Raw genomic sequence first — 18,146 nt, forward strand, 5'->3', positions numbered from 1 at the left:
TTCAGTTGTAAGGTCACTGTGGAGGATGGTCACCATGTGTCTGTGCAGCACCCAGCACGACAGGCCGTAATCTCAGCTGAGGCCTCTAGCTGCTGCTCCGTTACCAGTGGTACGCGTGGGTCAATAGTGCCACTGAATGTGGCCTTAGACAAATCCCTCTACCTCAATTTACCCGTCTGTAAAATGGGGATAATAGTGCCCTAAATCACCACAGGGGTTGTGATATGAGGAATAATTATGCTAAGCACTTTGAGATGAGAGGTGCTATAGATTATGATTTCATTTGTCTAAACCCCCCCCAAAAACAGGGAGTTACATTTTATTTAAAATTGAGGGGTCATTCAAATCTCAGTCAGTACTTTAAGAATCAGCTGACAATCTCCTTTCTTTAAGCACAAATGCATGGTGTGTTGAGCCACTCTGGGTGTAAAAATGGAAGAGAACCATAAAATAAATACTAAGTATTGCCACAGCTGCCTGTGTGCCACTTGGAAATGAGAGAGGAGAAGCCGCTATCCTGGATTTCATATTATTCCAAAGGCTTCCGAGTCCTCTTTGCAGCAAACATGTTTGTAAGTGCACCTCACACACTGGATTGTCCCAAACGCATTCTTCGTCTCGGATGCAACCATCGAGACTAACTAGAAGTAGCAAGAAATTAACGTCCATGTCAGGACAAAAGGAAAACACATTGTGTAAAAAATTACATCTCATGTAAACATATGGGAAGGGGATTGGGGGGGATCAGCCATGTTACTGTTAAAAACAAACAAAAAATCACAATACAACCACTTTCAAAATCATATCACAGCACTTGTTCACATGGCTGATACCTGCTCACTCGCTAGCAATGTTCTTCTGAGCCTTAAGTGCGTCAGCGAGAGCCAGTCACATCTGTTTTGCTGTAAACAAGACTCACGTCTCAGCTGATGCGGGCAGCTCTGGTATCCTTACTGAGTTCGTTTGGTGGTTAAAGGCCCTTTTCTAGAGGGGGCGAGTGGCTAAGGCGTCTTAGTTCATTCTTCCTGCATTTGCAGAGAGATGGACTGGCTGATTTCTGGGGCCTTTTTAAAATTTTCTCTAACACCTATGATTCTGCAGGAGGGCAGGGTTTTTTTGATTAAGGGCGAGATGATCGATAGGCATTCTGAACATAGCCATAGCTGCGCAATTAACAAACATCTGATTCCACACACTCCTATATACAATCCACCCATTTCAAAGAGACCAAAGGGACCTTACTGAGTGACCAATTCAAGCCTTGTGGACGTGTGTCTTGAACTGTATACAGCTCTGGTCCGTCTTTGCTTGCCAATTACCTATATTGATGAAGGAAGGATCCTGACTTGCCTTCAGATTGGGAGGCGTCCCGTGCTAGGCCTCATTTTGCTCTATTAGCGCTTGACAGGAGTAACACATTGGTGGGCGTTTTATTCGGTTCAAGTTACACGTGCCTCCTTGAGTCCTTCCTAATAGGGTCTCCAGACAGACTCATCCATCCTCCCGGTGGTCGTCATGGCCGTAGGCGAGTTACTGTGACTACCATCCGCATCCACTCCATCATTCTGATTGGCAAGGTTGGGATTCATTAAGTTGTTGCCCGCCGAGGCACTCGTGCAGGAGGACAGCATCCTTGTGGGCGAGCGCTCCCCCCCTGCCACCATGGAGAACTGGTACGATCCGGACGACGTACCGTAGTACAAATGGTAAGGGGAGGGGTTGGTTTGGAAGGGTCCACTTTGGTTCTGGGTGGAGCCAGGGTAGGGTGGCGGAAGGTAGGTATGGTGGAAGCGGGTTGTGGTGGGCATGCTGGTCATGCTGATGCCACTGATCCCCGTGGCTGACGGCGTGGCGGTGTAAGGGAAGGTCGCTGACATCGCGCCGGGGTAATGCATCCGGGGATCGGAAAACCTGGTCTCGGCGAGGGTCGGCAGCGTGGGAAAGGAACGATCAAACTGACGTGGGTCGGAGAAGGGGCTCAGATCCGACGTGCCTGTTTGCAAGAAAAAAGAACATTGGCTGGTTAGGCTTTGCCTGCTGGAAAACGAAGACCACAGCTGACGGGCGCGGCTTTAGGGTGTACTTGGGGCTGACGCTTCACGCGCAGAGTGGGTGATTTGTCCAAACAGGGTCCTGTGAACAAGTCCAAAGGTCTATTCCTGCCTCTGCAACAGGAAAAAAGCCACACTGATCTAAACACCTTTATACAGGTAGAACTGCATCCACACCATGGGGCTGCGCTGACTCCATAAAGGGATTGCTTCCACACTGAGGGACAGCACGGACTTAACGGTATTGGTTTCTAAACCGGGTTCAAAAGTGATACAAAAACTGGCTGCAGACCAGCCCTCGCAGCCAGCATTAGGTCTGTCGCTAGCCTTTCTAGATGGCAAAAGGAGTGCAGCCTTTACTCAAATCAGTCCGTGAAACTGAAGAAATTCTAACCTATGCCCCATAAATAAACAATTTAGGAGTGTAAACAACAAAACACAAAGTAGGGATCTAACACCAATCAGCAGTTGTGTAACAAAGTAGTGTTACCTAGTGGCTAGAGCATTGGACACTGGCTTAGGAAACCTGGGTTCTATGCCTGCCTCTGCCACTGGTCTGCCGAGTGATTGTGTGCAAGTTACTTCAGCTCCCTGTGCCTCAGTTTCCCTATCTATAAAATGGGGATAATGTGCTTGGTAAAAGCTCTTTGAGTTCTATGGGTGAGGTATCTTTGCACAGCACTGTATAGTACTCTACAGCATGGTACACAGCCTGGTGTTGGTGCAGTAGTACTTGTGTCTCTAGCACAAGAAAAAAAATTCGCAGTAAGAGGCACATTCTAAATCTGCAGTTAAGGAGAGTTGTGGAAGCTAAAAAAAGTCCTAAAGTCATTTGTTTATGCCAGTCCGGTTTCCTGCCCTAAAAGCTGTTGTTTCTTATCCACGAAAGAACGGGGATCAGCTTATTTCTCTAGCGGTTTATCCGTCTCCAGCAGAAAAAAAAAGAAGCTATAAACACAAAAAAATTGTTTAGCCATTGCGTGGGCTGTGTAGCAAATAAACCGGCACAGGGCCCCAGACAGCCAGTCCCCGAGCCAGTCAGTCAGGCCCCCTTGGTGTACACACACGCACAAACAGAGCCAGGGAGGGAAAGCCGGAGTCTAGGCCAGGTCGTTAAGCCTTCGTGTGGGTGGCCTGTCCATGCTGATAGCATCAGGGGATGGAGCTGACAAACACACAGCTGAAAGCTCCCAAGCTGAGCCATCACGTCCCTGCTGCTTTTTGCCTCTGTTGGGATAAAGAGTGGAAAACTTGGTTCTTCTGGCCAAAAGTCAGATGGAGGGGCAGGGAGGCCGATATAAAGTGGCGTCCTCTCTAATGCCCTCAGATATTGGGGCAGCCCCCGTCTGTTTGGGGGGAGGTCAAGGAGATATGGAGCCACCCTTCACCACTGCAAACCCAAAGGATTTCCCAGGGAGACCAAGCTAGGAAAGGGAGTCCAAGGTGGCATGTTTCCCAGGGGAGCACTGGGCCTTCTCATGAATGTACCAGACTTCGGCAGCTGCCTTAAGTTCTGTGTCATTTCCCCCTGGATTCCAGCACATCTCTGGGCATGGGGGACCTGCTACAAAGCAAAGATGAGCCTATACCCCTAGGTGGTATGAGTCACTGCAAAGCCCACGCGCTCAAGGGCCTAGCGTTGCCCACCCTATGTTGACCTTCCTGCCGTTCATTGCGGGGGAGGGCAAGATTTAGCCTCATGGTTCTTGACCCAACTGTGAAAGCTGCTGGTGGGCCAGTTACAACCTCCCAGTCCCTGCCGGCGGGTCACGCTGTACAGTGGGCAAGACGTCTTCCCAGCATCTCCACTTCTGGGCCCTTGGACTATTCCTGATCTAACCAAGCAGCAGCAGGAGAATGGAGCTGGCCAAAGGAGGGACAAGAAAGGGGCTTCCCTCAGCCCCATTCAAAACACCACCTTCGCGTGAGACTACGGTGCAGAGCAGCTCTCCTCAGATCCATGGTCTCCACGCAACGTGACCTTAGAGTCCCAGCCCGAGCCACAGGCTGACTAGCACCATTGATTTCAATGGAGTGGCACCCCCTTACACCAGCTCTGAATCTGGCCCCTCGGGTCAACCCTGGCTGCTCTTGGTCAGTCCCAAGACCAGAATACTGTAATTTTTTACGGTAGCTTTTTTCAAAATACAAGTGGTGGGATCCTTCTCCATACATGGCTATACAGAGAGGGCGCTTTGTAGGTTGCACTGTATCCCTAAGACATGAGCTTCCTGAATGCCAAAGAATGACATGTCACTGGATTAGGCAGAGGGAAATAATACAGTTAGAAGCTGTGTTTCTGATCTTCCTTACACTGGTGTGACTCTACTGACGTTTAAGGCTTCACTCCTGATTTATACTGGTCTAAGTAGCTGGTCTAAAGCTACAGACCACAATCAGAGCTGGCCTGTAGCTTTATATCAGAAGAAGAATTATAACAGTGAGATCCTTGCAAGTGGGTAGGAGTGGAGACGTATTTTAAAGGGGGGGAAATAGATTAGGCTCCCCAGGGGTGGATGTGAGGTGCAGTGTAGTTACACTGCCATTTTCTTAGCTGTGAGGCTAATAAATAAAGCCCAACCCAGATGGTGCTTTTTCAACCCAAAATGCTTTACAAATTATATGTATATATTGTAAAGCAGAACAAAATCCGTCCATCCACCACCAAAATACAGCCCGGCAATGTTACTCAGCAGTTTGGGACAGGAAGTGAAGAAGAGGGCCCTGTCCTACCATGAATGCAATGGGATCTTAGGGCAGAAGAAAGGAATGACTCATGTTGGAATTTGTCCGGTATCTCCTGCTGCTACATCCCCTTATGCGGCTGGGAGAGGCACTGTCCGATCGTTAACCATTGCAAATGACAGAAGGACCTTCACTTTACATCTCATCCTACAGGCAGGATCTCTAGCAGCACAATATCCTCCCAGGAAGCCATGAATCCACAAAAGAGACCTGAAGCACCAACAGCCCTTCCTCATGTGCCTAGGCGTTGCTTGGAGATCTCCCATCCAAACTTTGGGCTGTCTAGACCTGCTTAGCTTTTGACACCTGATAAGTTCCCAACACAAGAAGATGGCACGGCTGCATAAAAGGAACAGAGCCGTTCCGTGATAAGGTGAAGAGCACCACCTATTGAATCACAGCCCGGTCCCCTCATTGCTTCCTCCACATGCAATTTCATTTGTAATCTTTGGACTCTTTTGTCACGTTCTCAGGGAAGCAGCCTCCAAATTTGCTACATTTCTCCCAGGGTTAGGCCATCCCTGGGAATTCAGCTTCACACGATGGGTCAATTCAGATGATGACTATCTCACATTAAATGGTGAGCAGACCGCACCAAGCTACGGCCCAACAGCTGAGCCAAGAGGCAATTACTTTCCTTCATTATGTTTCATATGCCCATAAATAACATTCCATAAAAAGCAAATTGAAATAAAACATAAGTTCTCAGGGCACATTTCCCTTTGCCTCTATAATACACTCAAAAGGGGGTTCTTTTTAAGCCAACTTTTTATTGGTCTGTACTTGCAACACTTGGCAATCCACACTTGCTACTATTTAGACGCAACAGTATCAAAGTGTTAATTACAGGCCCTGTGCAGGGAGCTCTGTGCAAAAGGACATGGCTAGGTCTATGGAAACTCCTTCTACGGCATGCGAATCCGGCTAGCTTTCCAGGTGTCAGCGCTTACACCTCAGAACAAGCCAGTGACACAGAGATAATGAGCCAGATCAGGGCCAGTGCTATCATTAAGGCACCCTAGGCGGTTGCCTAGGGCGCCAAGATTTGGGGGTGCCAAAAAGCGGTGCCCCCAATTTTTTTTTACAGCGTTCCTACGCCCCCTCCCCGAGCACGCCGTCGCTGCTCCACTTCTCCCGCCTCCCAGGCTTGTGGCGCCAATCAGCTCTTTGGCGCCGCAAGCCTGGGAGGGGAGGAGAATTAGAGCAGGGGCGGCGTGCTCGGGGAGGAGGCGGAGCAAAGGTGAGCTGGGGTGGGGAGCTGCCACACGGCTCCCCGGGGGGGGGAGTTGCCACGAGGGGGGCGCCTCAGAGCGGGGGGGAAACTGCCGTGGGGGGGTGCCTAGGGCGCGAAACTTCCTTGCACCGGCCCTGAGCCAGATGCAATGGAATTAAACCAGGAGCACTATGCTGCCCTCTTTACAGAATGCAGGCTGAGTAGTGTTGCGTCTTTGCATGTTAAGTAGTGGTATAAGTCTCATCCTGAGTCAACTTAAACTACAGTGTACACATTGCAGGTTCGCTGCAACACACCTACTCCTCTAATAGTCTGTATCTATGTACCTCTGACCACCGAAATCCAGCCACCTCAGTGCTGGCGTGCCACAGTGCAGAGCGGTTTAAAGGCAGGAAGTGAAGACAAATATCTTGGCCATCTGAAACTATGGGAGGAACAGGAGGGGCTGGACCTAACTCCCCACGCTGGAAGTTAGCCAAGAGACCTGTGCTAACATCACGCTTGCAAACAGTGGTCAGGCCCTGGGTTTAACATCTTATCTGGAAGAAGGTTTCAGCTTTTACAGAGCAGCAGTAAAACTTGCCCTGATTGTTTGTTTTTCAATTCTCATCCTTCATCTCTGGGGGCTTTGTCCCGCCAGGAAAATCCAAACAGTGGCCACGGAACACCACACCACCTCTCCGTATAATGGCAGCCTTTGTGTTCTGAGTCCCCACTCCCCCCATCCCACCCACCTTTCTAATAGAAAGGCAGAGAAATGGCTCCATCCTGGAACTGTAGACACTTTACACAGCCTCGAAGCCAACGGGAAAGTGGGAAATATCCTTGTGGCAGATCCTGCCCAAGCAGGGCAGACGGGGGAGGTTGACAGGCTGGAGGGACGGGAAAAAGTTTCCTGGTGTACTGAATAACAGTGTTAGTTCTATTTATAGCCACAGTTGGGTTGTAGAACAACCTCCCAGGGATCAGAACGGGTGTGCTGCGGATTAGCACTCCCACGGAATATCCCCGACTGCTTGGGAGCCCGCAGCCTGCACTCCCGGAACGGGCAAGGCCCCGCTTTGCATAGCCACACGTACAACTAGATATCGTCGGGCCTTTCCGGCTGTGATAGCACTCATTCCAACAAGGCGTTAATACAAACGCTGAGTGGAAGGTGGGGCACCGAAGGGCTTTAAGCTCAGGTTTTCCGAGGGGAAAGGCATTACCCGCCAGGCCTTAATGATTGAAGCTTTTTGTCCCTCACCGAGAGACATGTGTCTATAGTACCTACAGCTCACTGCCCCACAGTGATAGCCAAACCCTGCCCCAGGACATCAAAACTGCAGCTGCTGAATGAGCGACAGAAGTGGGGGTTTGTTTAGTGAAGCTAAAGCAATGCCGGTGTAACACACTGGTGACCGCGTGCTACAGGTTCCCCGGATAATATGAGCTGGTACGTTCCGGCCCCTGCCTAGGGAACCTTGCCTCTGGAGCGCCAGATGTAGCAGCTCCTGCCTTTCGTCCTGGCAGGCTCCTGTTCAACCCGTGGCGTGTTAGCCAAGGTCAGAGCCAGCCCATAAGCCTGGCATGCGTCATGTGGCTAGACAGCCCTGTGGATAGCACCCAGAGCCCACCCTGAGACTGAATCAGTCCAGTGCCTAGATGCTCTTCCCACACTGCAGCGTTTGGCGCCAGATCTCCTTTGCACAGGCAGCCCTGTGGACCGATGCCACGCAGCACTCAGCCGTCAGTTACTGCGATGTTGAGGTGTATGTTTGGGCCATTTTGGGGAGAATGTTCCTATTTTCACATTGGAAAGCTAGAATCTGGCCCCACTTGGACTTGACCAAAGGACCCTCAGCTACAAAACTGCAGCTCTCCCAGGCTGGGTGAACATCTCCTTGTGAAGCAATAGGCGCTTTTATATCAGGCCTCAGATGACAATATCACTGCAAAGTGATCAACACCTGGACGAGACCTGACATTCTGTCCACTAGAGGGCAGTGGTGCACACAGACCCCATTCCAGACACTTTACACAATGACATACAGGTTGCAAGTGGCGACAAAAGATGGTCTTGTGGCAAAGACACCGTCCAAGAGATCTGGATTCAGTTCCCAACTCTGCTAGCGCCTCTTTGCGTCACTGTGAACACATTACTTAGTCCCCCTCTGCCTCAGTTTCCCCCGTAAAATGGAGATAAGAATAATATTTTATTTCCCCCATCCAGAGTCGGTCTCGCCTGTTTAGACTGTGAGCTCTGTGTGGCGGGAACGCTCTCCAAGTATGTGTATGGACAGCGCCTAGCACAACAGGGACCCGCTCTCAGTTGCGGTCTCTAGGCACTGCTGTCATATGTATAATGATGAACCTGTGTTCCTGCAGCATTCAACCAACTCTATCCCAAAAGAACAAACCAAACAACAACAGCCTGAAGTTTTACACAATTAATAAGCACAATTAGTTAGCAAACGATTAACTGTAATTCGTCACCAAGCTAAAAATTTTCCCTACATATTTGCTGGGCATCATTGTCCTCTAATGGAATTTGGAAGGATGTTCATCTTGCCTGAGTTCCTAGTCTGCTCTCAGAAGAATCACCCCTGACGTTCTGAATCATAACAGCCTCAGCAAGTTCCAAATAAAACAGCTGTATTAACGTGTTCCATAACCACCTATTGCAACAGCAAAGGAACCTTCTGTCACATCAGACAAGCGATCAAGGGGCAATCTCGAGTGAACATACCATTTGCACAACCAGCTAGGCGCATGCCAGGAAAGTCAGAGTTAGTACCGTGTAGTTACAGTCTCCTCACCAGCCCTTCACTCCGTTTGAAATCAGAGCTGCTTTTTAAACTCTCTCTCACACCCACCCACACCGACACACAATCGACTGCATCTAACACACACACACACACAATCCACACGCATCTGCAACGCTTTGCATCTGCAAATTTACGATGGCTTGACTTGGTTTCTAGCCGTCCAGCCCCTTTGCTTTTTAGACCCTGGCAATTTGAGCTTGAGTATTTCAGTTGTCCAGTTGCCAATCAAAATATTTGAAGGAAATGTTTATTTTCTTCTCGAAATCACACCAGCTGCTGCACTAACTGAATAAGCCCATTTAGATGTAAGAATTTAACCATTGTAAGATTGAACCGAGTGCCCAACTACTCCAAAATCTGACCCAATCGCCCAGCGGAAATGTCAGTGTTTTGGATGGGAGATTGGGGAAGCGTGGAATGTGTATTAACTAAAAGCCATGGAGAGGTCAAAGCCCTGATTGCTAATGGCACTGTCTCGTAGTTGGGCTCGTTCTGGCATCGGGATGGTGTGGAGGAGCAGGCCAGCAATACACCCTGTTAGTTAATTGTGCCAATGCAATATGCACGTCTTAAAGCCCCCCCAACCCCCCTGCTTTTGCCAAGCTTCAGACAAACCAGCTTTCAAAGCCGTGTAGCACTTCTCCAGCTAAAGCAACTGAGCCCAAGTGACAGAGTGTCCCACCAGCTTGGGAGCCAATATAGGCCTTTGCTGGAGTTGAGGAGAGAAAGGACAAGCGCGGTACCAAATACCTGCTTATTAATGGCAGCAAAGCCCTAGCAGGTCAGCAGAAGGAGCTGCCGGCTCGCGAGGAGCAAACACGCGTCTCTGGTGCGGGGAGGAAAGTTCTGCATCCTCACCGAAGAGCCGCTATCTGTCCCAGGAGGACTGGGCAACCCAAACTCGCTGCCTTTCGGGGCCTGCACCATTCCCACCGGACCTGATCCCCTGCCGAGCAGGAACATTCTGGGACACGGGAGCCGGCCTTCACTGGGGAGATGTGACTGCAGCACGTGTCAACATACCAGCGCTAGCTTGGATCTAGCGAGAGCCGAAACCAACAGTGAGTAGCAGTGCGGTGAAGCCACAGCAGCTCAGGCCGCAGCAGCGTTGGCTAGCCACTCAAGTACATACCCACGCTGCTGCAGCGGCTTCCCTGCCATTGTTCTTGGTGCTAGCTAGCTCGGGGACATCTGCACATGCTCCAGTCACACCTCTGACTGAAGCGGAGCCATAGCTCAGGGCACATGGGGGGACAGGGGAGCCACTGATGAACATGTGACTGGTTTAGGTTACAAGGAGGAAGGAATTATTTTGGGGCCATGGGAAGTCCCTGGGTATAAATAATCTAGGAGTAGAGGATGAAGGGGGGGGCAGAGAAAATGTAGGCTGACCACTAGGAAACACGGCTTACCGTGAAGGCTAATAGCCAATGGGAAAGCAGCGATGCTTTGCACTGCCCGTCATCAAAGGTGCTTCACCCAGTTACCGGGTAAAACTATCAGCTTCGCCATAGAGTGATTGGTAAGCCCAAGTCTCATTTTCAAGAGTGAATTAGGCACACAGAGTGGCATTCACAAGGGTCTTTAAGTGCCTAACTCCTACTGAACCAGTGGGCATTAAGTGCCTTAAATCCTTTTGTGAATCCCGCCCTTTGGTGCTTTTGAAAATTTTGCCCACCATAAAGTGTCATGAGCCTCATTTTATAGATGGCGAAACAGAGGCACAGACAGGTAACATGTCTTCCCCAAGTAAGTCAGCAGCAAAGCGCTGTGTGTGTATGTGTGTGTGTTTATAGGCCCACATATTTTTTTCAGCTTGACTCTAGCCGTGTGATGTGTGTATGTACATACCTTGCAAAATTGACATGAAAAATCCAGCCCGGGGGGTGGGGGGGTGAGGGGGTGGGTGGGGGGGAAATCTACTTTCCTACCATATGGCATGATGATTGATGACAATGTAAACACTAATGATATTTTACACTTCTGTATACAATTGTGTCTGTGAAAGACAGCGAGTAGTGGGGGAGAAAACTGCTTCTCTACATCTCTCTGTGCCTCTGATTTCCCCCCCCCCCTTCCCTTCTAGATTTTGTTCTCGCTTGCTTCTCTCCCTGCTCTTTTGTAGTTCTAATGCCTGGTCCACCTGGGAGTACGGGCAGTAGGTGGTCCACAGAGAGAGACAGTGTGTTCTCTAGAATAGCAAATCCACCCGCTTTCTAGAGAGGATTCCAAACCCTCCCTTAAATGCCAGTTCTCATGGCTAATACTTGTCACCTCTCACATCTGTGAGCGAGTTCATTTACTTTCAAGTCAGAGTCGACAAAGAAGAAGGTGAGGAAAAAAAAAAGGTGAATGTTTCTGGAAAGAAAACAGAACAGAGTTTATTTCGGGGCATTGAAAAGCCAAGGTGTGAACAGCGTCCGTTGCAACAACCAGCAAAGCGGTTGTTCTGTATCTGATATAACTAACTCATGAACTACATGTGATTACTTCCTCTGCTGTGACTGAAATACCATACAGCTTATCTGAGCATCTCAGGGGCACTTGCTTTAGCGGGTAAAGAACATTTATGACTTGAAACCTTCTGTTTTTATAAATGTCTTGAAATTTAGAGGGATATGAACATACACAGAGCCCTCCGATCTACTCACCAAAATCCACCCAAACCCGCTTCTTTGTTCCCAGGGCCTTAAATATCATTCCACTGACACACCTCAGCTTTGCTGGGCACTGGAGCTCACATTCCCAAAGGTATTTAGGTGCCTCACTCCCATGGATCTCCCATGGGAGTGAGGTACCCAGGTGTCTTTGTGAATCTGGGCCTAGGCTATCAGCATTCTAGCTCACATTTCACTCTGCACCTGTATTGCAAAGAGTAGCAAAAGCCCTGATTGGCTGGTATTCGGTGAGATTGACAGCCTGCAGCCCGACTACCTCACGAGAGGTGTGTCAGGTCAATACTTGGAGGGGGAGACCCCTTAAGGAACGCCAGTGTGATCAGTAGGCAGCACTTATTTTGCTCTACGGTCCCCAAACCCGCCTCAGAGCACAGGCCTGTGCAACAAGGCAGAATCCTACCGACTTCAGTGCAATTCTCTTCTTCCAGGGGGTCTGTGCTAGACGATGTCAGTGAAGCATCAAGAGCTAAGTCGGTGTGGACTGAAGCAAAACCAAGATCCTGACCACTCAAGATCCCACGGCCCACCCGCAAGAGGAGAGCTGTTAACCCTAGTGTCGAAACCAAATTCCAGGTGGGCTAGTTACATTCGATCTTACGCAGCTGCAAAGGAAGAAGGTGTTTTATTTCACTTCATAAACTGTTGCTGGTAAACAGCTGCCATGCTCTAATCCAGCGGTGGCTGCACATCAGTGGTAGGTGAGTGATTGCTCCGCCTACTCTTTATGAAATAAAGTGCTTAAGTGCTATTATTGTGGCTCAGCGTGATGCTGCATTTCTTTACTAGGTTATATTCCATCTTTAAACATTTGAAACTCGATTCATTTCAGGGAATATTGTCCAATGTGCAAATCTAATTCACTGGCTCAGAAGAGCAGTTTAAAGACAGAGGAATATTCAGAGATAGAAAGACGCCAGGAAACCCATCTTGGTGTGTTCCTTCCTTTGAGGCGAAAGTTATAGCCCACACTGTATTTTCTTCCCACTAATGCTTGCTTAACTTCCTTTGGAAACAATTTAGTAGCTGCTTAGGGTAGAATGTTTTTAATCATTAAGCAACAGCTATTTTAAAGAGACTATAAGTCAATCTGGATGGGCTCTTGGAGGACAAGGGAGGAGAAATGAAATGTATTGGCTAGGTCTATAATTTAGAATTTAACCTCAAAACAGCCACGTTGCATTTCTGAGGCTGGGTCAACACTACAGTCATTACAATGGCCCAGCTATGGCCCAGCAGCTGTGATGCTGCAGGGCCATAATGTAGACACTTGCTACATCGCCAGAAGGAGGTTTTCCCGTCGCTGTAGTTAATCCAGCTTTCTGAGAGGCGGGAGCTAGGTCAATGGAAGAATTCGTCAGTTGACCTAGCCCCTCTACACTTGGGGCGGGGAGAGGGTTAGGTTGACCTCATCACACCATTCAGGATGCAACATTTTTCATAGCCCTGAGCAATGTAGCTAGGTCAACCTAATTTTGAAGTGTAGACCACGCCTGAAACACTGGGGTACTAGCGGGCTATGCCAAGAGACCTATTAAAAGTAATACAGTACTTTACAAACATAAAAAAAGGGGAAGGAAGATTTTCTTTAAGTGCATATGGTAAAGCAGTCTTCTAGTCTTCACTAGGAGGGTGGTGAAGCACTGGAATGGGTTACCTAGGGAGGTGGTGGAATCTCCTTCCTTGGAGGTTTTTAAGGTCAGGCTTGACAAAGCCCTGGCTGGGATGATTTAGTTGGGAATTGGTCCTGCTTTGAGCAGGGGGTTGGACTAGATGACCGCCTGAGGTCCCTTCCAACCCTGATATTCTATGATTCTGTGGCCTAATCTGTACTTGAAAAATTGTCCTGGGTTTAACTAAATCGATTTAAAATCAACCTGGTTTGAATCCCTAACGTAGCTGCACCGAGAGCGGGATTCTCAAAAGCGCTCAGCATTGGCCTCACCCTCTTTCCACTGAAGTCAGTGGCCACTAGGCTTCAATGGCAGCAAAGTTAGGTTTGCAAATTGCCCAAATAAGCCAGACCCATTTAAGTTGGGGGTTCAACTAGTTGAAGTGCATTTACACAAGGTGCTGCCCTGGTTCTAACTAGATCAATTTCGTTAAACCAGTGCAATTGTTCTAATGTAGCAAAGACTCGAGTCTCCCTGGTCCTTTCCAGGGGATTTGCAAGAGAGGTGACTTATATTTCATTTTTATTTGGGATCCTTAAAACGCATCCTATTTGTGCACACAGCTAGTCTATATCACCGCATGTCCCTCTGACTGGTATCATCACATGCCCTGCTGCAGGCATGATATTCGCCCTCCCTGATGGAACCTTGTCTTTACACTGTACTGTGAACTCTTCAGGGTGGGGGCTGTCTCCTTTTATGTGTTTGAACAGCACCTTGCACAACTGGGTCCCCGATCTCAACTGGAGCCTTTGGCTGCTACCGCTGTCTGCCTGAGTCTGCAGGCAGTTTGAAACAATAACTTGGAGAGGTGTGAGCTACCTCCAGGATCCTCTCGGGGGTCCTGACGCTGAACCCTAATTTGGCTTGTTTAAAAGTCACCCTTGTTAATTATTCCATTGCTGGCCATTTGAGGAGAACTGGCCAGCTACTGAACTATTGTTGGATGCACTGGCCTGCGTTGGGGTGGGGTGGGGTGGGATGTAGCACAGCTCCTGAGAGGTTTTGGGATGGGGCGTGAGGAATTCAAACTCCCCTGCACCATATTTAAAGTCGCCTCCATTCCCCACCCAAACCAGGGAAGATGCATCCCCATCCCCCGTGTCCCAAAAGCCTCCCTTGTCTCATGGTCCCCAGGATACCAAAATGGACTCCCCAAGGGATCGAAAACCCTAAGCCCCCCTGCAAACCATCCTCCTTCCTCCGAGCAGCTTCTACGAGGCAGTCATGCCTTGTCAATGCCAAACTCTGCAGCACCCTGCAAATGTGGCGGGAGGGTGGATGGGATGGGGTGGGGTGAGGTGGGGGGGCACATTAAATACATTGAATTGAATATCAACATAGAAAAATAACAGGGGGCCCTGCTGTGATTGAACTGGATAGGCAGGGTGGGCACATCCCGATAAAAGGGGTTGCAGGGGGTTGTGATGCTTAATCCAGGGGTCCCTGCTATGTAATGTAGGGCTCGTGAGCTGCAGTTGGATACAGGGCTTGCCCAGGATTCATTTCTAACCAGGCTAACTTCTTGGCTTATAAGCCATCCCCAAGCCAATCCCACTGGGTTACCTGCAGTAGCCTGGTCTTGGGGAAGAACTGCCTTATGGATTAAACATAGTCCTAGGACTCAGGAGACCTGGGTTCTAGTCCTGGCTCTATCACTGACTTACTGGGTGACCTTGGGCAAATCGCTACATTGCTCTGTGCCTCAGTTTCCTCCGCTATAAAATCAGGCTATTAATACTTGGAGGGACCACTCTAATTATCTACCCTGAATTCCCACCCAGCACAAGCCATTAATGTAATGAGCTCACAGGGCTGCTTATAAGGATTGATGGGGTTTAGAGGCCTTCTTAAACGTCAAGAGCTAGGTGCCACGAACCAGATTCTCACAGGTGCTCAGCGGCTTCCACTGACATCAGCTGGAGCTGGGGAGTGCTCGGTGCCTGTAAAAAACACGCCCCAGCATTCTGTGGAATACCACTGGCATATGGCCGGAGCCCACACCCACCAAAGTCAATGGAAAGTTTCCCATTAGCAACCATGGGATGAGAGCCGGATCAGGTTCTTCCGCATTTGGGTTCAGGGAAACAATTTTGAAACACCCAACAGGAAGGTGACAACGTTTCTTGTTTTCAAAGGCGCCTCCCTGCCTTCCCCCTCCCCACCCCCCCGCAACAACTGATACTAGCGAGAACCATGTCAGTTATATGGCAGTGAGTCATTCATGAAGCCCCTACAGCCCAGGGGCCCCGACTGCAGCCAGAGGAAACGTGTTGCAAGTGCGTGTATAAATCATGTCACACTTTGCTTTGTCACTGTCTTTGGCACGAGGGGAAGGGCGCTTGAGGTTTGGTCTGGGTTCGGGTCAGCTTGGCAGTTTGCAGTAAGGATGCATCTCGTCTCAATTCTAAAATGGTAGGAAAATTCCACATGGGAAAACCAAATTCTGCCAGGCGAGAGGCACGCTGCCCCATCCACTTGTGTTCCGCCATGGCTGGAAGAGTTTGGATTTGTGACATCCATCGCTCACGCACGCATCATTATTTTTAAAAGCCCCCATTTTGGGGTGGTCTGCTATAAAAACATGCTGCCCTGTTCTCAGCTGCCCCCAAGGCGTGGCTAGGTGGAGGTGGGGGGACGTTTGTGCCCCAGTCCCAGGGCTGATTCTATGCTGATCTGGTTCCCAAGACCTGGTCCTGCAGCCAGGGATTGCACGGGTGCTGAGATGTCCTTTCTCCTCAGCGTAAGCCTCACATCTGGCTCCACTGGCTTTGAGTCTGTTTTGTGTTACTTCAGGCTTGTCCACACATGAAAATTAATCCAGAATAAAGTAAAGTATGAATTTAAGGCTAGGTCTACACTACAGCGGGGGGTCGGCCTAAGATACGCAACTTCAGCTACGTGAATAGCGTAGCTGAAGTTGCGTATTTTAGGTCGACTTACCTGGCTGTGAGGACGGCGGCAAGTCGACCGCTGCCGCGCCGCCGTCGAATCCGCTGCCCCCTCTTGCCGCGGTGGGTTTCCGGAGTCGACAGCAGAGCGATCAGGGATCGATTTTATCGTGTCTTCACTAGACGCGATAAGTCGATCCCCAATAGACCGATTGCTACCCGCTGATCCGGCGGGTAGTGAAGACGTGCCCTTAAGCAGATTAACTATTCCTGATTAACTCCGTGTGTAGATACTCTTGTTCAGGAATAAGCGTGCCTTCTTCTGAATGATCTTAACCCAGGGATTAAGGCACTCACATTCTGGACTAAGAGCGTCCACACACACAGTTAATCAGGCATAGCTGCTCCAGAATAACTCTCCATGTAGACAAGCCCTTAGTACTCTAGAATGCTGGGTTGTGTAGTATCTCAGGCCCTGCCCTGCTCCTGTTGACTCATTGGTAACGTTCCCACTGACTTCAGTAGAGCAGAACCAGGCCCTTCTTTTGGACAGAGAGAAAGAAAGACTCCCGAGGAAAGCTAGTCAGCTATTAGGACAATTACATGTTTTCCTAGTACCACAGATATTTGCTACCATTCAGACTGCCTTCACTGAACAACGTGACCTCGGAACAGCCTCAGGGAGTCTGACATATGTTCCTTTAACATAGTGTTTCATTTTTGGAGGCTGCTCAACTATTCTAGCTAAGAGACAAAGCCCGCAAGGTAAGGACCTAAAACAAATAGAAAAGAAAAAAGAAACAAAGATGGGAAATTTAGCAGCACGGAGCCGTGTCTGTGCATGCCCCATAATAAGGGAAAATTTTCAAACCGTTCTAATGATAGCTTGGCATTTCACAGTGCATGGGAGAGCCAGGATTTTAAAACCTCAGATTTCACAGGGCTCACTCGAGAAATATCGGGCCAGATCTTCCACTGAGCTGAGGAGAATGAACTCAGCTCTGCTGAAGTCAATGGCGCTATGCTGATTTATGTTCCAGAGCTGCTGATCTTGCCTCTCTTATTTAACACACTGCAGAGCCAGATTCTGATCTTAGTTACTCTGGTGTAAATCCAGAGCAACCCCTTTGTCTCCAGTAGCATTTACACTGGTGCCAAGTGAAAGCAGATTGTCAGGGCCGGCTTTAGGACCTGCGGGGCCCGATTCTTCGGCGGCACTTTGGCGGTGGGGGGTCTGCTCCGCGGCACTGAAGGACCCCCCCGCCGCCGAAATGCCGCCGAAATGCCGCCGGAGCGGACCGCCGCCGGGTGAGCCTAAGGCGCGGGGCCCTCTTACCCGCAGGGCCCGATTCCAGGGAATCGGGGGAATCGGCCTAAAGCTGGCCCTGCAGACAGTGCAGCCCTGCGGCCCTGCAGACCGTGGCCTGACGAGGGATGGTAACAGGAGTAAACTGCAGTTGCATGCAGATATATGAAGGGCCCAATTCTCTTCTCACTAATGCTGGCGTACACCAGGACTGACCCCACTGAAATGAATGGCATTTAATGGTGTGAAACCGGCGTAAGTGAGAAGAAAATCAGCCGCTCTGAACTCGGGTGTGGGCAAACTTTCCTTCTGTGCTTCTTCACCAGCCCACCAGAAATGATCAGGTTTTTCTCTTCCTGGGAGGTTTTTCATTTTGAGATTAGACCATTTAACCTCAGGATGATCGTTTTACCGGGGGTGGGGGAGGGGGTGCTATTTATAAACGCCAGGGGCTGCCTCAGTGAAAGGCTTGTGCAGAGGGTCAGATTCTGCTCTAAATTACCCCAGCGTTAACTCCAGAGTCACTCCATCAACCTCAGCTGGAGAGTAGGGTCTGGGCCAGTATGTTCATTTTCTATGCAATTTACAGACAGGAGCAGATGCCTCGGCGGTGGCAGGCAGCGTGGAGCGGTGGGAGTTGGGTGGGAGGGTTTTTCAACATGGCCGAAGATGGCGCTGGCTCTGTCTCGGTTGGAGCAAGGCCGGGTGAATGAGGGAAAGGGTTGGGGCTGACACAGGCAGGCCCAGAACACTGATCCTCCAGT

At 49.6% G+C, this 18,146-nt stretch overlaps 1 protein-coding gene across 1 annotated transcript in view; it reads right to left on the reverse strand.

Annotated features, from left to right (window-relative positions):
* Nucleotides 1–1,469: 1,469 nt before the first annotated feature.
* Nucleotides 1,470–18,146, reverse strand: part of RUNX3 (RUNX family transcription factor 3) — a 116,882-nt gene continuing 100,205 nt past the window's right edge. Inside the window, 1 exon segment of the mRNA XM_065421724.1 lies at nt 1,470–1,993. Coding sequence (XP_065277796.1) covers nt 1,470–1,993 — 524 coding nt within the window.

Source organism: Emys orbicularis, chromosome 23 (assembly GCF_028017835.1).
Source record: "Emys orbicularis isolate rEmyOrb1 chromosome 23, rEmyOrb1.hap1, whole genome shotgun sequence".
NCBI lineage: Eukaryota > Metazoa > Chordata > Testudines > Emydidae > Emys > Emys orbicularis.